At 42.7% G+C, this 27,263-nt stretch overlaps 1 protein-coding gene across 1 annotated transcript; it reads right to left on the bottom strand.

Annotated features, from left to right (window-relative positions):
- Positions 1-4,329: 4,329 nt before the first annotated feature.
- LOC113023452 (NACHT, LRR and PYD domains-containing protein 3-like) lies at positions 4,330-27,017 on the bottom strand. The gene is made up of 10 exons (XM_026169452.1): positions 26,976-27,017; positions 26,775-26,860; positions 21,265-22,415; positions 15,441-15,772; positions 15,029-15,343; positions 10,804-12,652; positions 10,440-10,613; positions 9,915-10,088; positions 9,373-9,419; positions 4,330-5,190 (listed from the first exon to the last, which is right to left on the bottom strand). Exons 4-10 carry the CDS (start codon positions 15,712-15,714, stop codon positions 4,643-4,645), a joined length of 3,381 nt encoding a protein of 1,126 aa, XP_026025237.1. The 5' UTR covers positions 15,715-15,772; positions 21,265-22,415; positions 26,775-26,860; positions 26,976-27,017; the 3' UTR covers positions 4,330-4,642.
- Positions 27,018-27,263: the final 246 nt, after the last annotated feature.

The raw sequence follows: 27,263 nt of genomic DNA, 5'->3' as shown, positions 1-27,263 counted from the left end.
TGGCACGGCTGGCAGCCTTAACCCAATTTCCCTCGAGATGAATAAAGTATTTTCAATCAATCAATCAAGCAATATATACTTGCGTTTTTCCTCAATAGTTTGGTCACGTTTACTGTCTAAGGACAGCGCAGCGAGCACTCTCTGCTTATGAGCTAAAAATAAAAAACAAAACAAAAAACAGCCCGTTCGTGTTGGTGGAAAAATGCACCATGTCGACCAATCAAAAGTGATATAGCAACATGACGTTTACGAAGAGGGGGAAGATTTAGGAGTGACGGCGAGAGAGAGAGCGAGTTTTGAGATGTGAGAGATTTGTGACGTTTAGCGTGTTTGGAGTGTGTAGTTAATGTGTTGTCTTGTGTAGTTAGTGTGTAGTGTTGTGGATAGTTTTGTGTGTCAGAACAATGAGGCGGCTGCTGTCTCCAGGTAGAAACAGGAGTGATACACCTGCTGCTGTCAGACCTGCAGGTATCAGGCTGTGATGTTTCCTTTATAGTGGACAGAAATATTTGCAGTGGCACAAATAATTTGTGGCACCTTATTGAAGAACAGCTGATTGTTCTGTAAATAGTTTGAAATGGTTATTTAAAAAAAGGGTCAAAGGTAAATGGCTGCAAATAACTTTGTTTGAAAACTTGTGCATATGATTTTAAAATTGGCCGTTTATAATTTAAAGTTATGAAATATGATTCAATGAACATGTTTGTGGTTGTTACAGTAAAAAAACTTTTCTACTCGAATTTGATGTTTTTTGTCTGATTTTAGATCAGTTGTGTTACTACAGTAGTCAAAATGAAAACACGACTGTAGATTCAGACACGTGAGGCTGTGCTGATGAGACCAAACAAGGCAAAGGAAACAGTTTTAAAGGTGAAATGTGGAGGAAACATCAGAAGTGGTTAAAAATGGCCGATTACACCCTGGACCTCAGAGGGTTAAACGTGTTTTTTAAAGTAACACAATAGTTACTTTTCAAGTAATTAATTACTTTTAGAATCTTGTAACTCAGTTACTAACTCAGTTACTTTTTTACAGAAGTAACTAGTAACTATAATTAATTACTTTTTCAAAGTAACTTGGCCAGCACGGATTGTCACACACTGCAGTGAAACCAAGAACCCAAGCACAACTTTCAGTTTTCAATATCAATAATAAAAAAATAAATATTCATATGCAACAAAATGATGGTATATTAATTTTTTTAATTATTGATATTATCCAGCTGCTCTGAATGCTCGGGTTCAGGCACTATTTTGTACCCTTTGATCTGTATGAGGTCATGCAGAGGGAGGGTCTTTGTATAGTCATCTCACATACTGAAGCCCCACCCACTTGCTGGACAGGCCTGTTTTTGTGGTCAGCCAGTCAGAAGACATTTGGCCAAAGTGGAAGGTAGTTTCAAAGGGGGAGGAGCTAAAAGAGCATGTTTATGACATTTATGAAGCGAGGGGCCGAGGACGAGATAAAGCCGGATGTTGTTGTCCTGACCTCAGATTCCCCAGCATGAAGCAGACCACCAGTAAAGCACTGACAGACAGACACTGAGGCTACCCCGGCACTCAAGCACTGTTTCCCAGGACTGAGGAGGCCGAGTTTATCTCTGCCGTCTGATTATCACCGCTAACATTCCTCTGGCCTTTATTTTTAAGTGTAAGTGTGTGTGTGTGTGTGTCACATTCTCACAGTGCATCAAACACTCCACCTGTATCTCACAACCTCCAGCCTCTCTCTTTAAAGTCCACAAAGACGGAGGTTGATGCAGGCACAAAGGTTTGGTCACAGGTGTCAGGAACTACTGGACTCAGAAGCAGACGGTGGTCAGGAGGAGGAGGAATGGGCAGGGAGCTTTGAAATAGACACCAGACACATTTTATTTTTGTGCAGTTTTTCCACACTGTGCCGGAGGTGTGGTCCATGACTCGGCTGCAGGGGAGGAGCGGCACAGTGAGCTCAACGGGGTGGTGCTGGGGCGGCAGGTGAGAACACAGCTGGTGGCGTTTGGCCTGATGACAGTCTTTCCCCCTTTTTTAGCGAGACGGGAGACGAGAGGAGGGAAGCTTGAGACAGCTGAGACTGGAGCTGACCAGACTGAACTGTCACAAAAGCAAAGTCAGAAATAAACGTGACATCGAACTGTGTGTGAAGTTCATTTTATACACACGTCGCTAAAAGTTGAGCTGTTTCCTGTCGAGCTGCTGCAGGTTTACTGTGCTCCATTTAAACTGTATTTCTGTACGTACAGTTTACGTGACGTGGGCTCAGTGTGACCTTCAGACAGCCTGCAGAGTCAAACTCATCAAACTCACTGTGCCTGGTTATTGGTGCTCAGCAGCTGGAAGCGCCTCCGCTCGTCCTCTGTGTTCTTGCCGTTTTCCCTTTAAATCTGTCACATTCAGATCCTAACAATTTAATGACAACAGCCCCGAGTTCATTGAACCGCTGTAGGTTCAAACAAGGATGTGTGTATTTTCCTCCAATAAAAAAAAAAAAATCTAGTTTTCTATCCAGCATAGCTACCCAGTGACAGCTTTATAAACAGAACCATCTTTCATTGGTTTTTAAACTGTAGGACCAACTTTCACATTGCAGTAACTGTTTGAGGAAAAAAGGAAAAGCTGCTCGCCTCCCAAAGTGTTAAAAGATGCACAGAAGAGCTCTGATGGCAAACTTCAGTCAGCAATTTCACCTCCTAAAAACAATGGTGTTTGATTCCAGTGCAGGTGGTGGGCGTGGCTTCAGTCTGCTGACTCCACCCCTCAAAGATCAGTACAAACGTCACCACCCACCAGAAACATGGTTGAACATGAAGTAGGGCTGCTCAATTATGGCAAAAATGATAATCACGATTATTTTCACTGAAATTGAGATCTCGATTATTTGACGATATTTATTTAACCCTATAAGACCTACCATAGAACCAAGTCCGCCAGAGCTTATATTATTTTATTAACATGCTGTGGAGCCATTTTTGGGAGCATTTCAAGTTGCTATACATCAATACAACTGTTATAGCCCATATTTTAATAATATGTCTGCATTAAGTGCATAGTAATTACATTAATTACAAAAAAGTGCAATAAACTACAAAAAAATTGAAAATCGCTTTTGTTTTGTTTACATATATTTCTACTTGGAGAAATTTAAGAGGTTTATCCCTCAAAACTTTAAATACAAAAAGTTGCAAAAATAGTTTCCCACCACAGGAAATTTATTTTGAGTGTCTTCATAGTTTTATTTTGGAGATACAGCAATTTTTATATACTGCAGGAAAAACAAAAAACAATCCTATGATGCAAATTTGCAAAGAAAACAGCACGTGCATCAAAATAAAATCTTTCCAGCAGTGCAATCTGAGTTCTAAGCATCCCAGAAACTATTCAGGAAAGTATAGAGTCAAACATGACTTATAAAAACACCACTATAGGCTTTTAAGGCCTACAAGTAAAAAACTACATTTTCCGCGAAAATGACGTCACTTCCGGTTTCGGACAGGAAATGGCGGACATGCGATAGTTCGCGTTGACGTCGTTTTCATTGTGGGAAGTGTTACGAACAGCTGATCGGATCGGCAAAGCCTGTTTCTGGAATATTATGTTTTTGTTCCTGCAAGCGCTTTTTATGCAGTTTTTGCAAAGCTTTATGTGGAAGGAAACCGTGACCGAGGACAAGCTGATGGCATCAGATGTAAGTACAACTCCTCCGGTTTCATATGCAAAACAAATTATTGTGCTAGCTTACACGGTTCCGGTTCTACAGGGATTTAAAGGGTTAACAATAACAATGTATTGAATAATTCACCAGAAGGAGAGTTCTCCCTGTCTCTGCCCCTCCCTCCCATTCATTTGAATACATTGCATTACAGCTCCCTGGATCTACCCCCACCATCATATGTACTGTTTATCGGCTACCTGAGCCAAATGAGGAGTTTTTAAATGACTTTGCTGCTCTTTTCACTCACTTCTCTGAACTTTCTCCAAATCTGATAATTGTTTGTGACTCCAATATTCATATGGACAATGACAAAATCCTGCCTGGAACGTTTTGGGTTTTCCACTCATTCTAAAGGACATATCTTGGATTTGGTATGTTGTTCCGAAGACATATATGTATTTCTTGTCCCCCCACCTCGTTTTTGGTTTTTGCCCTTTATCCCCGTCCCTCTTCCCCGCTGTTTTTCTTTCCCTCTTTCTTTCCCCAGTCACGTCTGTCCCGTGTGGAGCAAGTGAAAATAAAATAAACAATAAAAACAAAGATCAATCAAATAGACCAATTCAGCAAGGCTGGGATGGTCCATTTGGCAAAGTAAATCCGTTGGGCATCTTTCTTTGCCTTCAGACAATAATTTTGGGTTAGGGTTAGGGGTTAGGGGTTAGGTCGGTGGTGTTGCTCGTGAGCACAACGACCAGCTGTGTCCAGAAGATTTAAGTTATTTATGAACCCAGTGGGCTCGTTTCAGCGGCCTGATTTACAAAAACATAGAAACATAGCAAAACACACACAAGTTCAAAGACACATCAGTGAGAAAGTACGATAACAAGAACACGCCTACATATTCAGCCACCCGGAGCATAAAGGCGCTGACTTCACGTCACAGTGAGTCAAACATCAAGTCGCTTTTCGACATAAGCCCAGACTCTCGTTTCTACGGAGAACTCAGAAACACAGAAGAACCGAACAACAATGTGCAGAACCCAAACCCAGGATAAAGGGGTTCAGTGAATGTGGTGTGGAAGGTGTGGAGGAGGGTCCTTGAGCCAAAGCAGATTCTGTAGAAGGACAGCGTGCCCGCAGGCCAGTCCACATACACTCCTGCTCTGTTAGAGACAGAGGAGAAGGAGGAGGAGGAGATGTCTTTCCTTGTGTTGTTGTGCCACACAGAGTAGTGATCAACATCAGAGCACATCAGACTCCACGACTGACCGTTGCATCCAAACTTGCAGTCGATACTGTCTCCTCTCCTTCTGATTCCTCTGTAACTGACTGCGATATCCACCACTCCTTTCCACTCCACCTCCCAGTAACAGCGACCAGTCACACCGTGCTTGCACAGCAGTTGAAGGCAGAAGTCAAACCTCTCTGCGTGCTGGGCGTAAGGCTCCTGCGTCGACAGTGCCGTCACTTTCCTGTTGTTGTCGGACAGCTTGAGGTTTCTGTTGGCTGTGCTTGTGTCCAGTGTGAGTTCGCAGAAATCTGAGAGAGCGAAGAAGAAACAGCAGCAGCGATTTGTCATATTTGCATGCTGAGTTAAGATGGCGCCGGTGTGCTTGACTTGCCATGTGTCTGTCTCGCCACTTTTTACCCTCCCTTTTCCCTTTACCTTCACTTATTGACCTCGGCACTGTGTTTTTTATTATTTTTTTTCTAGTCGTATGTTCATCTAGTGGTTGTGCACTGATTACATATGACAGGCAAACACTTTTAAATCTTCATTCTTACCATTTGTTTTGAGCCAACCCCTGCTGGAGTGTGGGCAGCACTAATCTACCACAACTGGATTCGTCCTTCAGCTTCTCCTCCCTAATCTCCACAAGAAGCGCTACAGGAAGCGGGGAAGAAGGAGTGGCCGTCGCGTCCGTCTCAGGGCCTTTCTCAGAGCCAGAATTACGGACCATGTACATGCTCACCTGGACACGGCATCATTTTCTCCCTGGACTGCTCTGACGCTAAGTTGCTTAATCATTGCTGGATTTACCCAGTTGATCATCAAGCCTCCTCTGCCCGTTCTGCAACACGCTTTCCTGCTCGGATTTGGATAACGTTGCGCCAACGGGGATTTGTTGAAGCAATCTAAGCACATCGTGCTTCTAGAGGTGACTTACTACCCTGGCCACGGATTGCATTGCTTAATGTCAGGTCGCTGGTAAAAGACCTTTGTTTTAAATGCCTTTTCTCTACTAACAGCCTTGATGTTTTATTCCTTATGGAAACCTGGATTCGCCCTGGTGAGCTCATCCCTTTCTCTGAACTTCTTCCTTTGGACTGTGCCTATTTTAGTTCACCGACGCTTTCTGGTAGGGGAGGTGGTTTAGCCTCGGTTTTTATATATGACGTATATAATGTTCGGTAACCTTCCTCACCTAACTTTGCTAGCTTTGAAGCTCAGTTATTGGAGATGACTGCTTCCACGAGCACTCTGTGTGTGTTGGTCTACCGACCACCCAAATATGACGAGTGTTTCATCTCTTGGGTTCCGTTCTTTTTAAATATAACTCTGTTCTTATTCTTGGTGAACATACACATCTGTTGTAAGGATGGCCTGCTTGCTTAAGACTTTCTGGCGCTTTTGGTTTGTTATCATTTTCTAGATGATGATTGTTTAAGTTCTGTGTTATTTTCGATCTGCCTCTGAGTCTGCGTCTGTACCTGTCTGTCTATGGTGTCTCCCCATCTGTTTGTGAATCTGTCTGTTTAGTTCAATGTCTTGTCTGGTTCCATGTATCTGAGTTTCCTGTTTTATTGTGAAGGTCCGTGTCGTATGTGAGTGTGATCAGTTTACGTTTCCCCTGTCCCGTCAGCCCAGATTCCTCCCAGCTGTGTTGCCCTCCTGTCTCTCATCCCCTGATTACTGGTGTGTGTATTTAAGCCCTGTGTGTTCTCCTGCCTGTTGCCGGTTCGTCTGTGTTCCTCCGTGTCAGTCTGTGTAACTCTGTGTCAGTCTGTTACCCTGTGTTCCACGGTGTCCTGTTCCTCGTCTGCGTCTCTCTGCTATTCATCATCCGTTGTCATATGCTCCCAGGTCTGTTATTTTAGTTCTCCCAGTTTAGGTGTCTTTAGTTGTTTGTTATGCCCCACTGTTTGTTTGCCACTACACCTCTGTAAATAAAACCACCGGTATCTCATCCACTGCCTGCATCTTGGGTCCTCCTTCTATATCCACACGGCTCGCCTCGGCAGCCGTGACACTTTCTGGCTTTTATGGACTCTTTTAACCTCCTTCAGTGGGTAAATGAACCAACCCACGTTAAAGGCCATATTTTGGACTTGGTCTTTACGTATGGCCTGGATATCTGCATTAAGGATATAAATGGGATTTCAGATCATTTCCCAATTATTTTTGATATTGGCTTATCTGCCGTTGGACCGCAGTCTGTAGCTACTTCTCGTCTGCTACGTGTACTCAGCTCTGAAGCTGTGTTAAAGTTTGCTGTGTCTTTTTTTAGTTTTGGCATTCATGATACCTGACTGCTGCTCAGTTCGCTCATCTGATGGTTATGCTGATATTTTGTTATCATTATTTTCATCTACCCCTGATTTGGCTGTACCTGACGACTGTTCTCTCTGTTCGGTTGATGGTTGTGCTAATATCCCGTTATCTCTTTGTTTTTCTATTCCTGATTCTGTTGCTCCCACTAAAATGAAGCGCCCTAGAACCTACTCTCATTGCTGGCTTAACGATACTACGCGTGCCTTACGACATGTTTGTCGCCGTGATGAGAGAAAGTGGAAAAAAGATAAACTTCAGGTCTCTTATGATATGTTACAGACTAGCCGCTCACAGTTTCAAACTGCTAAAATGGCTAAGGCATCTTTTCTTTCCAAAGTCCTTCTGGCTTATGGTCACAACCCCCGTATGCCGTGCCCGTGTTACTTTCGACTCTGAAGCAGCTGGTCGATCAACTGAAAAACACCAATGCTGTCTTTGATATTCTCCCATCACGCATTGTTAAGGGCTGCTATGATGTAATTGGACCGAGCATTTTATTCTTAATGAATTTTTCTCTACTCTCTGGATCTGTCCCACTGGCCTTTAAGCATGCTGTAGTCCAGCCTATTCTGAAAAAAAAGAATCTTGATTGTTATGATCTCTTGAAGTATAGACCGATCTCTAAGCTTCCGTTTCTGTCCAAGATCCTGGAGCGACTAGTTCTTTCTCAGCTTCAGGCATATTTAGACACGAACAACATTGCAGAGAAATTTCAGTCTGCCTTTAAGCCGCGGCACAGCACTGAAACGGCCTTGCTTAGCGTTCTCAATGACCTTCTTGTAAGCACTGACTCTGGACGCTCTGTGGTCCTGGTTTTATTGGACCTTCCCTCTGCTTTTGATATGGTCGATCATAACATTCTTCTATTAAGACTTGAGCATACTGTGGGTAAAAGAGGCACTGCCCTTAACTGGTTTAAATTTTATCTCGCTGACAGGTCTTTTTCGGTTAATTTGGGCAACTTCTCATCTTCATCAGTACCTTTACGCTGTGGTGTATATAATGAGAAGAGAGGCCCTGTTCTCTTCTCATTATATCTGCTCCCCCTTGGAGCAATTTTTGAGAAGTATAATATTGCCTTTCATTGCTATGCTGATGATATACAGATTTATTTTGAGATTACTGACGATCTTGCTATGTATTTTCACTATTTTCCTGAATGCATGCGTGAGGTTAAAGGTTGGTTCAAGAGTAATTCTCTTGTCCTGAACGAAAAGAAAACGGAGATCGTGGTGTTCGATAGTAAAATCCCCCGCGACCAATTGTGTGCTGCTCTGATGCCTTTTGCTAGCTCCCCTTCTGATTATGCCAGTAATTTGGGCATATTACTGGATAGCTCGTTTAAATTTGACAAGCAAGTGTCTGCTGTTGTGAGGTCTACTTTTAATCAGCTGTGCTTCATTTCTAAGGCTAAGCCCTATATTCCACACAATGACCTGGAAAAACGTATTTACGCATTCGTGACTTCCAGGTTGGACTACTGCAACTCTCTTTACATTGGCCTTTCCTCCTCCCTTCTCCTTAGATTGCAGACTGTCCAGAATGCGGCGGCACGCCTTTTGACGGGTAGCAGGAAATCTAAGTGCTCCTTTCAGAGCACTTAGATTTCCTGCTACCCAACTTCTTCTGGAGCAACCGTGTTCTCGGCTGAAGTCTCGGGGCGACCGTGTGTTTGCTGTAGCTGCCTCAGTCTATGGAACAATCTTCCTGCTGCTATCCGGGCGTCTGACTCTATGCCATTGTTTAAATCACGGTTAAAGACTTATTTATTTAATCTTGCTTTTCCATCTAGCTAATATTTGGTGTGTGTGTTGATACATTTTTATCTGTTATGCTTTGTTAAATACTTGTATGTATTATGATTGTCATGGTTTTATGTTTAATATGTGCCGGGTCCTTTCTCTTTCTCTTTTCCCTCCCATCTCCTTTTCCTATCTTATTTTGTCAAGCCCCTTGGTATACCCTTGGTTTTTTAGTGTGCTTTAGAAATAAATATTATTATTTGATTATTATTATCAGTTGATGCGACGTCTGCTGATTTATGAAAAGACTGAAGAAAAACATCACAATGATTCATTGTTCTGGCTCTTTAGTCAAATTCAGAATAACCTGCAGATTGAAGCTATAACATATGCTGACTTCATGAATCAAAGAGAACAAACACTCACATTTCTTCAAACCAGGTTTCAGCCTCTGCTCTCCACCATGCTCCAGCCTGGATGACAAACAAAGTCTGAATGACACTTCAGAAAGATTTTTTAATGAATCACGACCTTCAGTCATATCCACCACTGAGATGAGCTGTAATCTGTGCTGCACACACAGACAGTCATAACTCTGAAGTGTGTTTCTGTTTGTGGTGCATTCTAGTGTTGCATTGAAGATTTTGTGTAGTCCAAAAAAGTTGACGTCCACACTCAGCCTCACATTCATTGTCTGATGACGACATTCACTCCGAGTCAGGTGGGCCCTTGTATAAGACGCTTTTTAGACTTAACAAAGACACACTCGCCCAGATGTTACATTAAATGTTAACAAACAATGAATAAAGTCTCAGATCGTCTGATAACCAGACTAATTGAACATGGATTTGTCTTTAATCCAAGACTTCCCAAAGACTAAACCTTCAGTAGCTATTAGCAGCTGTGAACCAGCCAATCCCACCAGTGTGACACAAAAACACTGTGTGAGTCTCATTTTAATCTCTTGCCTGAGAATTTTAAGCTTCCAGTGTTGATGCTCCACTCCAGCAGAAAGCAGCTTGGTGGCGGTGTCTCCTGGATGGTTGTAGCTCAGGTCCAGCTCACTCAGATGGTAGGGGTTGGCTCTCAAAGCTGTGGCTAGAGAAGTACAGCCCTTCCCTGAGATCATACAGCCTGACAGGCTGAGTATGCACCGAGAGAGAGATATAAAATGAAATCAGCTCGAGATGTTATTGGTATCTACTACCATACGAAATTTAAACATGATAACTTGAAAACTGTGGATGCTAGACTGTTAACAAGCAAACAAACTGAACTGATTATATGTGCCTTATCTTTGAGGGGAGAATGAACAAAGCCATGATGCTCTAACTGTCTGCATAATGTCGTCACTGGAATTTATATAGATTCATTTGCTGACACAGAAAAATAAGACAAAAAATGTAATGCTTTACGTTTAATTGAAATTTACAGGCAATGTTCTTTCGGTCCTTACACGTGTGATTGTGGGGGGTTGAATGATCTGGACTTACTTGAGTTTCTCCAGTGTACAGCTTGGACTCCCCAGCCCAATAGACAACAGCTTCACTCCTGAATCGTGCAGGTCGTTGTTACTCAGGTCCAGTTCTCGCATGCTGGATGGCTCAGAGCTAAGAGCTGAGGATAGAGCTGAACAGCTTCTCTTTGACAGATTGCATGCACTCAGCCTGGAGGAGAGTTAGTGAAACAAAGTGATACTCTTTCACATGGAGCAAGAATAGCAACAACAACAACTATACAATTTTTTGTTTACTCGACTAAAATGATTCAGTAAGACAAATCAGTATGACACAGACTGAAAATGTTATTGGTTGACAAAACCCCTACATACGTATTACGTATTATCTGTCCACCTACAGAACTTTGCTGGCTTCTTTCGTTATTGGTAGCAGTCTCAGAAAAGCATCCTCTGAAGCAAAAACTGAGTATTTCTTCAGATCAAACACGCCCAAATCTTCTTCCGATGACAGCAAGATGAAGACCAGAGCTGACCACTGAGCAAGAGATAGTTTTTCTGTGGAGAGCCTTCCTGATCTCAGGGACTGTTGGATCTCCTCCACTAGAGAAGAATCATTTAGCTCATTCAGACAGTGGAACAGATTGATGCTTCTCTCTGGAGACAGATTCTCACTGAGCTTCTTCTTGATGTACTGGGCTGTTTTCTGATTGGCCAGTGGGTTACTGTCCGTCTTGATCAACAAGTTCTGTAGTTTCTCCTGGTTGGTCTGCAGTGAAAGACCCAGAAGGAAGCGAAGGAACAAATCCAGGCTTCCATTTGGACTCTTTAAGGCCCTGTCAATGGAAATCCTGTGGATCTTCTTCGAAGATGTTTTGCTAAAAAGGAGTCGAAGGTTTTTCAGAGACATTCGTGGTAAAGGCATCACATTTTTGTTGCTGTTTATTAGAGACATCTTCACATAAAAAGCAGCCAGAAAATCCTGAACACTCAGATGGACGAAGCTGAACATCTTGTCTTTCCCTTTCCTCCCTCGCTCCTCTTTAAAGATCTCTGTGGAAACTCCTCCACATGCTGAGACAAAGTCAATGCTGCTCTCTCTCAGATCCTTCTCATAGAAGATCAGGTTGCCCTTTTCCAGCTGCTCAAAGGCCAGTTTTGCTAATGACGTAATGTATTGAATGCTCTTCTCTAGGCCATACTTTTCTTTTGTCCGATCAATCTGAAACATCAGGAACTCTGCGTACATCTCAGTCAGAGTCTTGGGCAGCTCTCCTCCCTCTCTGGTTTTCAACACATCCTCCAGAACTGTTGCAGTGATCCAGCAGAAGACTGGGATGTTACACAGGATTAGGAGACTTCGTGATGTTTTGATGTGGGAGACAATCCTGTTGGCCTGTTCCTCATCTTTGAATCTCTTCCTGAAATACTCCTCCTTCCGGGGCTCAGTGAACCCTCTGACCTCTGTGATGCTGTTTATAAACTCTTGGGGGATCTGATTCGCTTCAGCAGGCCGTGTGGTTATCCAGATGCGAGCAGAGCATAACAGTTTTCCATTAATGAGTTTTCTTAGCAGGACATCTGTTACTGTTGCCTTTGTTACATCGACAGAGCGAATGTCTTCAGAATGAAGGTCGAGATGAAGGCGGCTCTCATCCAGCCCATCAAACACAAACAGAAGTTTGAATTTACTCTTGTCATAGTTGGTGATTCCTGATGACTGAACATCTGTAAAGATGTAATTAAGAGCCTCCTGTGGGATGCCTACAGTTTCTGGGATGCATTCATGAATGAGCTCTGCCAAACTGAACTTTTCTCCCTTCAGAGGATTCAGCTGACGGAAGGTGAAGGGGAAAATCAGATGCACATCTTGATTGGATCTTTTTTCAGCCCAGTCCAAAACAAACTTCTGGACAAGGAAAGTTTTTCCAATTCCTGCGATTCCATTGGTCATCACTGTTTTGATGGGTTTGGATTCTCCAGAAGGATGCTCAAACATGTCTGTGGGTTGAATTGATTTCTCTGCTTCTGCTGGCTTCCATGCCTTTTCTAACGTTCGGACCTCGTGCTGTGTGTGGAAATGTGCGCCACACCTGGCTGTGATGTACAGCTCTGTGTAGATATCAGCCAGATGCTGTGTGTCTTTTGCCCACTCTTCTTCTGCACCCAAAAATTTATCCTGGAAATTTGACTGAAGCATCTGCTGGTAAAATGTGATGGGATGTGGCTCTGGTACTGGAACCATCATATCTATGTCAAAAATGAAGGATAAAAAAACGAAAGTGTAAAGTGTATAATTAAGATATCGAGGATTATTCAGCCCCGAGCCCATATCAGGTTTACTGGCATAAATTACGATGTTTCAGCTGTTTGTAGTTATTATAATTTTATACATTTTAAAATATTCCTTAAACCAGTGATATAAAGACTAGTGCTAATGAAAGTATACAATGGTCTACTCTTTTGGTTTCAGATGGTAGTAGTTGTTACCAATATGGAGAAAAAAAAATTTTATATAACATTTTGAAAAAACTCTTATAACGTCATTTAAGTGATTTGGTTATGGCAAACAGCAGAAAATGTGTTCATACACTTAGGTTGATATGGGAGGTGAATAACTACAAATCATGTTTTCTTTGCTCAGTTTCCCATGTTGTTATCCTCCCATAAATGGCAGAAAAGAGTGAATAACTTCATTGTTTTAGCTAACTACAGAGACACTACTGCTGTGTTTACCAAGCTTTGAAGTGAAAGTTTCAGTTTAGAACTTTGACCTTTAGTTTAAATCTTCTCTAGTAAGCTATGTCCAAGGTAAACTGCAAGTATGCTAGGTAGTATATAGAATGATTAAAACACAATAGTCTAGTGAAATCTCCAACTAGGGCTGAGCGATATGACCTAAAATCCACATCATGGTATAATTTGAAGCATGTGCGGTAACAATATGTATCGCGATATATTCTTTTCTTCTGTATAACGTATTTTACACACTATAAGGCGCACTTAAAATCCTATAATTTTCTCAAAAATCGACATAGCGCCTTATGTATGAATTCTGGTTGTGCTTATTGACCTCAAACCGATTTTATGTGCTACACGGTGCTCAAAAATCTGTCAAAAATGTTTTAGTCTGACTTTGCTAAGCTACGAAGCCGCATCGCTTGATGGATTGTTGGAGCATTACAGCTGCCGTAGTCAGGAGTGTCACGGAGTAATCTGGGTCCTAAACTCTGTCAGGTTCAGGTCCCAAAGTCAAACGATCACTGTGGCGTCACTGAGAGTTAAAAACTGTCTAAATTATTTCATCTTTAATAAAATGATCAGCGTTGCTGCTTTACCAGGTGTAACAATTAAGTTTAACATCCAGGCATCCATGAAAACAGAATTTATTACATTTAACAGAGTTAGAAGTTAGCAGGAAGTTAGCTCGCTAGTTTCGCTAGTTACCTAAACATGATATAGCATGTTCAGACTGAGAGATTTCTAAAACAAATTCAAACGTACAGCTCTACTATCACTTCCAACATAAATGAAGATAGAAAACTAAACAGCAGTGACGTTTATAGGGTTACTGAAGTTGGGCTAGCTGGTATATAATGTTGTGCTACGTGATCGCTAGCAAAACAGCTACGTTAGCATAGCATTAGCACAGTGAAGCTGGAGGATGAGCGCTAACTTCTTTTCACTCAATAAAAGTTAACATGAGGGTTTCTGGTGGTTAGGGACAAATGCAATCACATGGCAGGATGCTGTAAACGGACCAAACCTCAGTCAGGAGAACAACTGAGATAATCCATCCACAATACGAGGTTAGTCATTAATATACTGCAACAACATGGGAATAGAGCAGCTGCAGAGAATTCAGCATTAATGAATTAATGGTATGGAAGTGGAGGAAGCGCAGTTTTTGGCTTTCCCCATATTCCAAAAGTGCTCCGTCTCTTTGCTTTTACTGTCGCCCGCCATAATTTCCAGTTTATGCTGTTTATGCTACTTTCTCTGTATCTATGAAGCACCTTGAGGCGACTTTTGTTGTGATTTGGCGCTATATAAATAAAATTGAATTGAATTGAATTGTTTGCAGCCGCTGCAATGCTTTCGACCAAAACAGGCAGCTTGATGACACCATCAACATGCGCTATCGTAGTAGAGCGGTATAGTCAAAATGTCTGTGAAGGTTCTCAGTCATCCAGGTCATCGTAGTCAAAGGAGCTTGCAAAGAAAAGCGTCTGGGACCCACACCCAGTTTCCCACCTTGGCTCAGGCGATTAGAGGATCATCAGGGGGTCCTTTTGTCCCTCTGTGGGGGGAAACTCCCACTAGGTTTATATCTGGGACTCTCCACCATTTGACCTTAGAACTGAAGAAGCTTCTCGGATGAGAGGTGAAACGTCTTCAACCAACTTAAAGAAGTCCAGACGCTTTTCTTTGCAAGCTCCTTTGACTATAGTCAAAATCTCTACTGTTGGCCAAATTTATATCGTTTCTACCGCCCATCCCTATCTCCAACCTTTGTAAAGTTAAAATTCAGTAAAAGATTTGGATTAGAAATGCAACGACATCACAAATATTGAGTATTTGTTAATTAGCCAATCATCACGTTATCAAACCTGACAGTAGTTTTACCATCAGTCTCAGAAGTAGGAGCCTGAGTCTTAGAGGAGAAAAGTCCTTTCTTCTTTTTAGCCTTCCCAACACTGCCGTCATCTCCTTTCTTCTTCGTAGTCTTCCCACCATCTTCATTATCCGCTTCTTCCTTTGAAGTCTTCCCATCACTGTCATTGTCCCCTTTCTTCTTTGGGCTCTTCCCACCATCTTCATCATCTGCTTTTTTCTTCGAAGTCTTCCCATCATTGTTATCGTCATCTTTCTTCTTTGCGGTTTTCCCACCATCATTTTCATCCCCTTTCTTCTTTGAAGTCTTCCCACCATTGATGTGCACTGATAGACAAACAGACATTATGAGCATTAAAAGAATATAACCTGCACTTTGTTGAACCTTTTCAGACAGCAGTGTTTGTCTCTTCCTGTGACTGACCTTCGGTTGTTGGGCTGCTGACAGAAAAACTCTGCAGCAGGTCATTTCTGTTAATTCTCTCTAAAACCACCTTGGTCACCTCCAAAGCTCCTTGGAGTTCATAGGTTTGTATGATCAGGTCCACAGTTTCCAGTCGCTTTGACGTCTCCAGACGGCTCTTTCTGATGGCAGGGCGCCCCCGAAGGACATCACCATGCTGCAGGAACCACTTGAATTTATCAAACTCTTCATCTCCCAAATCTTCCAGAATGTTTAAGAGGTCCTCTGATGTCATCACGTCAGATAGTACTGCAGGCTCTTGTGGTACAACTGCTTTATTGGTCTCTGTTTACCTGTCAAACATGAAATCAGACTTTAAAATATCAGCTGTTCCCTTTATACAAATAAAGTTTATTAACAGGTTATTATGATTCTCTGTTTGTCTAAATTGAGATCAGTTCATGGAGCGCCTCGTTGGAAAATAATGCAAATACAGCATTAGAACTTTGTGGCTGGAAACATGGAATGAGATGTCTGATTGTCAGTGATTGTCTGTAATTGTCTGAGTGTCAGTGTCAGTGACTGCCACTAACTGTCAGTGATTGTCTGTATTTGTCAGTGAGTGTTTGTCCATCAAAAGATGGCGCCAGTGTGTTCGGCAGCCCGTCTCCACTGCTCTCTGCTGCTTCTTACCTTTCTGCTAATATGCTATTCAGGTGGCTCTGCATTGCTAACTTATGACCGGCTTACTCTTCTAAGTCTCCGGCCACCCTATACTTACGGGTCATACTTCCATGGATCGGACCCGTGGTGGAATTTAGGAGATACCACTCTGCTGCGGACGGATCACCTCTCAGGAATGATCTCCGCTTCCTTTGCACAGGAGACGCTACAGGAAAAGGGGTAAACGGAGTGGTGTCCGTGTCCGCATTAAGGCTTACCTAAAGGCACGGCTGGCTTTGACGTCGATGTGGATGCTCTCCGCCTTCCCCCGACTTTCTGGGAGCACTTTACCTTTAGATTGTTTAGGCATCGATGGATTCAAATAATTCAAATTATTCAATTCAAATTTTATTTGTCACGTACACAGTCATACACAGTGTACGTGACATGCTGAGTCGCTATGCTGAGTTGCAGGCCCGCCCTGTCGCCCCAGTGGTTTATTCGCCGGCTCCATGTTGGATTAAGCCTCCTAAAGGCGGCGTGTGTTATGGCAACCTATGCCGCCCGAGACGTGCTTCCAACTGCGACTCGGCGTCTTCGACTCGGATGGCGCTATTAAATGTTAGGTCGCTGACTAATAAGACTTTTATTGTGAGCTATTTTTTTACTGCTACAGGACTGGATTTACTATTCATGACGGAAACTTGGATTCGTCCCGGTGAGTCTTTCCCTTTCTCAGAGCTCCTTCCTCCGAATTGTGCCTTTTTTAGCTCACCGAGACCTTCGGGCAGGGGTGGAGGAATGGCAGTGGTCTTATCACTGGCGATTTTAACATTCACATTTGTTGTAAAGATGATGTGTTTGCCAAGGATTTTCTAGCCTTAGTTGACTCTTTTAATCTTATCCAGTGGGTTAATGCACCTACCCACCTTAAAGGACATACCCTTGATTTGATTTTTTCTTATAGACTGGACATTTGTATCAGGGACATCAGCAACATTGGAATCTCCGATCATTTCTCAGTCATCTTTGATGCTGAGTTATGCAAATTGGACCAGAGCTTTGAGGGTCCTCGACGTCTTGTGCGCATAATCAATCCTGGGACTGTGGCTGAATTTTTGGCTGCTTTCTCTAAATCTGTTCTCCCTGACTTTGATCGTTCTACACCCTCTTCAGTTGATGATTTTGCTAACTCCTTTCTCTCTACCTGCTCCTCTATACTGGACGTTGTGGCCTCTATGAAAGTAAAACAACCTAGAAGCTGCTCTCAGCCGTGGCTAAATGACTCTACGCGCTTTACGACGCGTTTGCCACCAAGCTGAGAGACGGTGGAAAAAAGATAGGCTCCAGGTGTCTTTTGATATCGTTCGCAGGACCCACCTGGAATTTCAGAAATCTGCTAAGTTGGCTAAAGCGGCTTTTCTGTCGGGTGTCATTGCGGATAATAGTCACAACCCACATATTTTATTTAAGACTTTTAACTCATTGTCCAACCCTTGTCCTGAAATGCCTAGATTGGCTTCCTTAGCCCGTTGCGAAAATCTTTTAACTCATTTTACAGGCAGAATCTTATCTCTAAGAGTCTCACACCCCCCTGTGATGAGTCAGGCCCCAGCATTACGATGCTCTTCTAACCTCAATCAGTTTGATCCAGTTTCGCTCCCTACTCTTAAGGGTATAACTGATCACCTAAAAACTCAAACGCTGCTCATGACATCCTTCCATCTCGCATTATTAAAGATGGGTTTAACATTATCGGGCCCTGTGTTTTATCATTAATTAACCTGTCACTGTTATAAACACGCTGTAGTGCAACCTATACTCAAAAAGAGCTCCCTTGATCAGAATGACCTCGCTAACTTTAGACCTATTTCCAAACTCCAGTTTCTGTCTAAAATCCTAGAGAAGATTGTTCATTCCCAACTTCAAACTTATTTGGTTGCAAATAATATCGGGGAAAATTTTCAGTCGGGGTTTAAGCCACACCATAGCACGGAAACTGCATTACTGAGAGTCTTTAATGATCTTCTCTCAATTGCTGACTCAGGGCGCCCTGTGGTGTTAATTTTGCTTGATTTGTCCTCTGCTTTTGATTTGGTGGACCATAATGTCCTTTTAATGAGGCTTGAGCATCTGGTGGGCATCACGGGCAGTGCCCTTAGCTGGTTTAAATCCTATCTCTCAGAAAGGTCCTTTTCTGTCACCATGGATACCTGCTCCTCCTCCATTGCCCCTGTCACCTCTGGTGTCCCCCAGGGGTCCGTGCTGGGTCCCATGCTGTTCTCTTTATACTTGTTACCCTTGGGCCGAATCTTTGATAAATACAATATTTCTTTCCACTTCTATGCGGATGACATTCAAATCTATTTTGAACTAGCTGAGGATGTCACGTCGTCGTTGCAACACTTCTCCGATTGTATGAATGAAGTTAAAATCTGGCTACTGAGCAATTCCCTCATTTTAAATGATAAGAAGACTGAAATTGTAGTCTTTGATACTCCCTCCTCTCGGGCTGAACTAACTGGTATTTTTGGGCCCTTTGCTGACTCCCTTTCTGACACTGTGAGGACCCTGGGTGTTGTCTTGGACAGTTCCTTCAAGTTGGACAAACATGTGTCCTCTGTAGTTAAATCGAGTTCAATCAACTACGTCTAATCTCTAAGGCCAAGCCCTACATACCATGTAAGGACCTGGAGAAACGTATCCATGCCTTTGTTACATCCAGATTAGATTACTGTAATTCCCTTTACACTGGTCTCCATTCTGCCCTTGTTCACAAACTGCAGCTCGTTCAAAATGCGGCTGCGCGTCTCTTAACTGGAACTGGCAGGTTTGAGTCTATTACTCCAGCTCTTTCTGACCTGCACTGGCTCCCTATAAAACTTCGTATTGATTTTAAAATCTTATTGCTCACTTTTAAAATCATAAATAGCACCGCACCCAGCTATCTTAGGGATCTCCTCAGCTTTTATATCCCTGGGAGAGCGCTTAGATCAGGCCAAAGGCTCCTGGTGCGACCTAGATCTCGGCTCAAGACCAGAGGTGACCGCGCATTCGCCGCTGTCGCATCCTACCTCTGGAATAACCTCCCTCAAGGCATCTGATTCAATTCAATCTTTTAAATCTTGATTAAAAACTTATTTGTTTAGCCTTGCTTTCCCGCCTCCTACAGCCCACATTTTTGGTGTACTGTAAGTTATCTTTTTCGCTTTATTAATATTTATAATGTTTTAACCTTCAGCCTTTCGGGTTGTGCCTACTATGCCTGGTGTATTATTGGTTAGTTATGTCACCCGCCTGTTAGTATATTTTATTTGTATTTTGTGTTTTGTATTTGTATTTATTATTGTTCTAACTCGTTCTGTGAAGCACTTTGGCATACCTGTGGTTTTTTAAATGTGCTACATAAATAGAATTGTATTGTATTGTCTGTGTCAGTGTCAGTGAGTGTCTGTAATTGTCAGTGAGTGTCTGTAATTGTCAGTGAGTGTCAGTGATCCTTTTTCATGCTTCAGCTCAGTGCTAAAACGGAGCAGCTCTGGTGTCACTCATTGACGCAGTCTCTTTCCTCTGCCTCTCACTGATTGGTGCAGCTTTGTAAACTGCTTTCTTTCATGCACTTCACAAGAATAAAATGATCGTGAATTTCTTGCTTGGTAACTCATGTGTGCTGACAGTCTGATATCACACAGCACCACCCAGCAGCAGCGGCTCACCTGCAGAGCCGCACCCTGCCTGACCGTCAGAGCTGTCGAAGTTTCCAGAGTGGATTTGTGCTCAGTGAGCAGGTTTATGTTGAACTTGTGTGGCAGAAGTTAGAGCTGCTGTTATCCCCGGCAGCTTTATACATCTAAGGCAGCGGTCCCCAACCCCCGGGCCTCGGACCGGTACCGGTCCGTGAGTCGTTTGGTACCGGGCCGCGAGAGTTGAGGCTCAGGTGTGAAATGTAGTTTTCAGCGTTATTTTGTTATCGTTTTTATCGTTTACTCGGTGTCCCTGGGTCTTTTCCTGTGTGTTATGAATAAATCTTCTTTTTTTCGGTACCGGTACTAGTTTTATTTTGTTGTATTTATCCACAACACCTTAAAGGCCGGTCCGTGAAAATATTGTCGGGCATAAACCGGTCCATGGCGCAAAAAAGGTTGGAGACCGCTGGTGTAAGGTATACAGAGACATGAAATAAAACCAATAAAACCACAAGAAATTCACAGTGAAACACAAAACTATGAGAAGGTAATAAAACTGTAAACCTTAACTGCAACCCTGATTCACTGTCTTTAATCTTTACCTTGAAATACCTCATGTCTGTGTTTACTTGGTCTGGCCCGTATATGATAAACCCTATATGAGAATGCTGACTTTAATCTATACAGATTCCCGGGAGATTATAGCTTACACAGAATGAGATTAAATTCCTGGTGGCAGTGTTTCACATGAATCATATACAAACTGTCTGAAAGCTTTTTTTTCCACAGCGAAGCAGATGATAGACCAAACATCCCTTTGCATTCTTTGCTGTTGTTTGGTGCTACAAAAGTTCATTACAACAACTGAATTATTCAGTCGAGAACTTCTTCAATTTTGTGGAACAGCACCAGTAACAGATGCAAGGTTTCACTGATGGTTACATTAAATCTAAAGATGCAGCAAACGAGCAGAAAAAGGTTTCCTATAACCATACGTGCTGCAAAATAATGTCCAAGCATGACTCGATTTAAACTCTAATACAAGAAGATGATCGTCACAGGTACAGAGAGGAGCGCTCATCACAGCGCCGTGTCAAAGATGTCGTTTTTTACTGGGTTGGTGCAGCTTACATTGTTTTATGTGTGTAGACTTGTATATGCCTGATTATGTTATACTGAGCCATGTTGATTCATAAATGATTAAATAGCATTAATGAGGGTGGATTGAAAAAGTGTGGCCTCCATCCTACTGCTCTGCCTCAGTATTGTTTGATATATAAACTTTTTCATGTAGATGTTATTCGTCGTGAAATCCAGATTTATTTTAACTTGTGTGCAGAAAGCAGCTCTGGGACACACTGTTAATGCATCTGAAGTCTGCTGTAGTAAAACTGGAAACGAATGAAAGTGATGGTTACGCTCAGAGCCCGCTGTATGCAGACGAGTGCATACAGAGAGCGTCAGCAGCACTCGTGAACGCAGCCGTCTGCACTCACCTGTGTTTGCAGAAACACCTGACGGACGCATGCAGCTCGTCCTCTGCCTCCAGGTACGCTCGGTGCCGGGTGAGGTGTGGGCTGTTCTGTGGTCAGGCACTGCGATCTGTAAACTTCTTTCTCTGTGCGGCGCAGCGAGTCAAGTCAGCGGCGACGAGGGCTTCTGGTCATTCTGCGTTCCTGAGAAAGGTGCGCTCAGGTAAACGTCCCTCTGAAGGCTGAGAGGTTGTTATGAGCTGAAAGTCTGCTGACACATTTCATATGAAAAACGTTGGAAGGATTTGGATCTGGGCTCCGCCTCTCTCTGCACTGTCCTTAGACACATTCAGGCAGGTGTGTTCGTCAGGTAGATAAGGTTACCTGCAGCCTCACTTCCAAAGAACTGCATCACCCCTACAGCCTCTGGCATTCCTTTAATATATAACATGTGCATACAGGGGCCTGAAATGTTTCCACAGCCAAAGAGCCAATCAAAGCTCAGGACTGAGAGAAAGCAAGTTGGTTTCCTGTCAAATTCTCCACACAGGTCAGAAACTTTTATCCAGAGTGGCTGATGGGAGCAGATCCTTCGCCTCCATCAGGTGCCAAATATTTCACCATCGCCTTTTATTAAAGAATAATCCCTCTGATCGGTTATCATCAGCACGACAGCACACGGGACTCAAACACTCCCACTAACAAACGTTAATGTGTGAGTCAGTGCAGCATCACCAACTGTGATTATTTGATCTGTCAATCGATTTCTGCGTCACCCCCTCTGATGCATGTTGATCTGATAAACGGCTTAGTTTCATCCCGCGCTCCTTGTTCCAACAAAACAGGAAACAAGCTTATATATGCATTTGCCCTGGAAGCCTGTCCACTCAAACTCAAAGGGGACGCATTTGTGTCACATAATGAGCAACTGCAACCACTAAAGGAGCGAGATAAGTACAGCCCGCAGTGAAAACTGCCAACAGCCTGGAGCAAAGTTTCAGGAGAAGGTGCCAAACCTGCAACGACTGTGTTAAACTCAAACATTTTCCTGGGAATCAGCCGGGCAAGACTGGACCCGTCTGTCTAGATCCTGGGGTGGCAGCGGGGCAGGAGACGTTTGTCCTCAAACCTGCCGATCAGGTGGTTAGACAGAAGATTTGTAGGCTCTTGTATTTCTGCAGGTAATACAGGAACAACAGGACTGCTGTCAGTGTTTGAAATGTGGCACACAGAGGGCAGCAGCCGTCACAGCTCATTAGAAAACAAACTTCCAGTTTAGGTGAAAGTTTCTCTTCGTCCTGGGAATTATTACTCTGCTGTCATTCAGCAGCTTTCCCAGAAATTATAACAAACATGTCCCGGGATGAAAGTCGGGATGGTTTCCAATTAGGGCCGGGTATCGTCACTGATTTCTAGAATCGATTCAATTCCGATTCACAAGGTCCCGAATCGATTCGATCCACGATTCGATTTAATTCGATTCGATTTAATTCGATTCGATTTAAATCTGGGAAATTTTGACAGTCAGAAATATTATAATTCAGATCAGTATATTTACATATTTTTTATCAATAAAAAGGAAGCTGACACAAGACTTTATCACAGGTGTGAGCGTCACAGCAGAGGCCTTTGTGTCAAAGTAGCTGAAGATAAAACAGAAAAACATGAAGGTGATTTTTCCTGGCCTGGATTTTATACAAATATTCTGCAGCACATCAAAACCGAAAGAAAACCTTGAATCAACACATGAACGTTACCTCTGAGTTGCAGCGGTTTTATTAGAGACACAACGTTTTGCATTTTCCATAATTTTAGAAAGTTTAAATTTGTTCAGTATTGAACGGCAGAAATTAGGTTTTCTTTTCGGAAGAATGTAAAAGGGAAAAAAACAGCGGCCGACAGCGCTGTAAACAACAGTAGACTTGTGCATAACAAGCAAGCGAATAATGAAGAAAGGGAAACTGTTCTTGAAGTACAGAGAGAGAGCTGTGCATCGCGGTGGAAGCAAATCAGTAAAAGTCAGAGTGAATACATGACGATGTTTATGTGAAGCGTAGTTTGGATCTTCTTTTGCTGCTGGTTCGGTCAATAGTGTTTGGAGAGAGATCAAACTAACAGCTTTAGAATCAGCGCATAAAGGGCGTGAACACAAAGCGCCGACCCACCGAAACATCAGAATCAGCGAGCTGTCGGCTTTCAGCCCCGACCGTGAGAAAGGCGACATCTCACTGATTCTGATCCGCGGGTCGCGCTGTGTGTTTACGTCTTTGTGCAGAAGCCGTGTTCCTGCTCTCATTTACTGTCTTAACTGTTTGGTGGTTCTTGAAATTTTGTGAGATGTCACCAGAGATTCTGGCATTTCGGGCAAAATAAATTTATATTAAAAAAATCGATTCAGGATTTTAATGAATCGATTTCACGTTATCCAAGCCAGAATCGATTTTAATCGATGAATCGATTATAAAAACCCACCCCTATTTCCAATGTTGTTCCTGTTTCGAAGACAAACTTTTAAACTCCATCACGTTTAAAGCTGGTGGAGTTTAGTGCTCTAGGTGTTTGAGATGAATACCTGCAGCTGTGGATCTCAGGTGAGCTCAGACTGATGATGATGATGAAGCACCTGACAGGTCTCCAGAGTCTGCTGTGTTTGTGCACAGTCGCGTGCACGTGTGCGCTCACTCTGATCTTCTGTGAAGGAGTGCCAGCATCCTGCTGTGCTCCCTCTGTGGCTGATAAACCTGGGAGCGCATCGTGTCTAAAACAGCTGACGTGGATCAGTTCCAGCTGTACAGGGTCGTCACTGTTCACGGTTGGTGTTCAGAACTTTGGAACACCATCCAGAGAGATGTGATCGTGGAGTAGGAAACACTGGTGTGGCCGTTTCATGGACTGAACAGGCAGAGTGTTATCACTGGCAGGTCAGTGAATAATCAAAGACCTGAGTCGTTATGGGCACAGTTAAATCGAGTGGCTCATTTTGTTCTTCTTTTCAGTTTTATGGAGGAGCATGGTGTATGAGATTCACTTCATGAGCTCCACTTACTTTGTCTTCATTGTTTATATTTGCCCCGTATCCAAACAGCTGCCAGCAGAATAACCGTGGAGGAGGGCAAACCCGTCTGCAGCTGTGCAGGGGGGCATTGTTTTTTTTATGTGGTAGAAATCTGCTGCAAGGACCGAGCGGTGCCATCTAAGGACTGGATGCCACTGGAGGTGCCTGGAAAGGACGTTCTCAATCTGAAGGCCACCTGTTCCCTTGGAGGGTGGTAGGATGCAACGATTTGCAATTTTTTTGGATTAACGTTTTTTCTGCGATCTCAAGACGCTTTATGTTTTTACTTTTTTCCTTTTTGGGTCAGATCTGATTCCACTTAACACAAAAAACTGATGCATCTAAAAGCAAAACTGTGACCAAAGACAATCCAAATAACTTGAACACTTACTAAGAACCCTGAATACTAAGTGCACTGAACTGAAATGGACAGCCTACCTGATACATTTATGGACACTTTAAGTGATATGTTGTACATTGTTGAGATTTACATGTTTGAAATGATTTAAATGTTTTGTTCATGTCTATGTTTTGGACCATTTAAAGGTTGAATACACTCAAATCACTTTTCTCCCTTTAAGTTGTTGTCAGTGTCTCATTCTGAGTGGAGGGATATTCCTTCTTTAAGGTGAGTTACCACTGCCAGTCTCCTTACGATCCTACCTGAACCCAACGAGTAGATTCTCAAATATTGACTTTGTATGACAGATTACTGTGGATTCGACTGATTTTGGACTACTCAGTTAAAAAGGGTGACACATAACCCAAATATGATTAAAGGGCTAATGTAATTGAATTTGGTCATTCCTTATAATTATTGTACACTTGTAGAAAAATAACCTGACAAGCAAAAAGTCTTGGGGCAAATGAACATCTGTTAAAAGGTCAAAGCAAAAATGAATCCTCCAATCACAACATAGGAAGGTGAATATGAAGTATACAGTAAATTCAGCTTGATCTCCAAATGACCACAAACTGTTTGGATGCCTGGGTCGTTGACCCCGGGTTTTTGAGTTTATTATATTATTTATCATTTCCAGTCTTTGGTTTCTTTGTTAGAGTTCTTTCTTATGGTTTATGTCTCTGTGTAATCCTTAGTTGCTGTCTCCCCTGTCGGCTATATCCCCGTGTCTGCCCTGGTCTCACGTCTCTGTTCCCTCTGTTGCAGTGCCTGCTTGTGAGTCTGTCTGTAAGTTCAGTCTGTGTTATGTTTCCTGTTTTACTTTGAAAGTCCGTGTCTCATGTAAATGTGTCTGGTTTTGCTTCCTTTGTCTCGTTAGGCCTGATTTGCCCCAGCTGTTTCCCTCCCTGATTGCTCCCTCTGTGTATTTAAGCCCTGTGTTTCAGTTTGTTGGTGTTGTGATCTACCCTCATCTTGCTGTGTGTTCTGTCTGCGTAGGTGTATTTTGTATTCTCAGTTTTGTTACCCTTTTGAGTTCAGCATTAAAGCTGTTTTGAGTTCACTTTGCGTCTCCGAGTGTCTGCACATTGGGTCCTCCTACTACTACTCCTGCCTGCACACAGCCGTCACATAACACTAGTGATGGGCAGAAGAAGCTTTCTGAAGCTTGTATTGAAAAACGGTTCATTACTCGAAGCTTTTCAACACAGTCCTCTCTGGTGACATCTGGTGGCCAAAAATATGAAGAGCAGCTCGAATCCACAAAATAAAACCAACTGCTTCATTAAGATTGCTCACTCTACAGAGTGGAGTTCTGTCTGATATTGGGCCGCTGTTGTGTTGCTTTGAACGTGTAATTTTTTTGGCGGTTAAAAAAAATGTGTTTCATTTGTTTAACAAATTATTTTGACCAGTAAACTTTCCTTGTTTAAACACGAATCATGGTGTGGTCTTTCTTTGCTTGTGACTTCTTGATGTTGGTACATAAAATAATTGAAAAATACCACGCTACATATAACATACATATAATAATGTACAACACATTATGGAGTATGCTCTGAGGTCTTGCCTCCATGCACTAATGCAATTAATCGCTAGACGGGTGTATTTATAAATAATATTATATTAGGGAATTTTTCCTATTTATATTTTTGGACCTGGGGGTAGAATTGATTGTGAAATGGAAAAGGAAAATGCTTATGAACTTCGAAATTAAAAACATGATGCATTTAAGGTAACCCTTTTTCTTTTTTTTTTAAGAAGAGAACTTGTTCCACTGTGCGATGACTGAACCTGTTCCTTTTCATGGAGATAATTTCTCCTGCTTAAGGAAAATCCCTTCACATGGAACAGAGACAATTACAATATTATTATTATTATTATCATTATTATAACCACATCATCACATGGCTGTTTCTCACAGCAAGATCAACGTCAGACTCCGCCCTCTGCTGGTGAGCTGCAGGAACTACAATATTATTAACCCTTAAATAAATACTGTTAGACTTTTATCTGTTGGCCTCGGTCAGATTAAAATATAACAGCTGTGTACATATATGTTATTACTGGATTGCCAACCTTCCAATTAGGATATGACCTGCTCCACCCCCTGAGCTACAGCCGCGGAGGCCGGAGGACCAGACGTGGTTAATCTACATCAGTTCCTGCAGACAGAGGCAGATGAAATCATTGCTGGTGACAGCATGAAGCTGTCTCTGTTTCAGCACAAAGTCAGCTGGGTCCAAAAGCAGATGTTAAAAAGCAAATAACTGATGTTACCTTTTACAGTAAAGTGCTCATGACGCTAGCCCGAGTCTGACAGGAAGCAGGTGGAGGGCTCACAGCAGATTGTTGGATTGTTGTGTGTCTGACAAGGTGATCAGCAACACAGGGGCACCACAGGGGACTGTCCTCTCCCCCTTCCTCTTCACCCTCTACACCACAGACTTCAGCCACTGCACAGAGACCTGCCATCTTCAGAAGTTTCCTGATGACTGGTGGTTGGATGCATCAGCAGGGATGATGAGACAGTACCGGGCTGTGGTCGACTCCTTTGTCACGTGGTGT

The sequence above is a fragment of the Astatotilapia calliptera genome, chromosome 6 (genome assembly GCF_900246225.1).
Source record: "Astatotilapia calliptera chromosome 6, fAstCal1.2, whole genome shotgun sequence".
NCBI lineage: Eukaryota > Metazoa > Chordata > Actinopteri > Cichliformes > Cichlidae > Astatotilapia > Astatotilapia calliptera.
Note: the sequence above shows the minus strand (reverse complement) of the source record. Positions and strands in the feature narration are given on the sequence as shown.

Excerpts from the sequence above, each read along its gene's own strand:
- LOC113023452 (XM_026169452.1), bottom strand. The coding sequence starts at position 15,714 with ATGACATCAGAGGACCTCTTAAACATTCTGGAAGATTTGGGAGATGAA. Across the intron at positions 15,344-15,440 it reads CAGCAGCCCAACAACCGAAG|TGCACATCAATGGTGGGAAG; the intron begins GTCAGTCACAGG and ends TTTGTCTATCAG. Across the intron at positions 10,614-10,803 it reads AAAGAAGCCAGCAAAGTTCT|GCTGAGTGCATGCAATCTGT; the intron begins GTAGGTGGACAG and ends ACTCTCCTCCAG.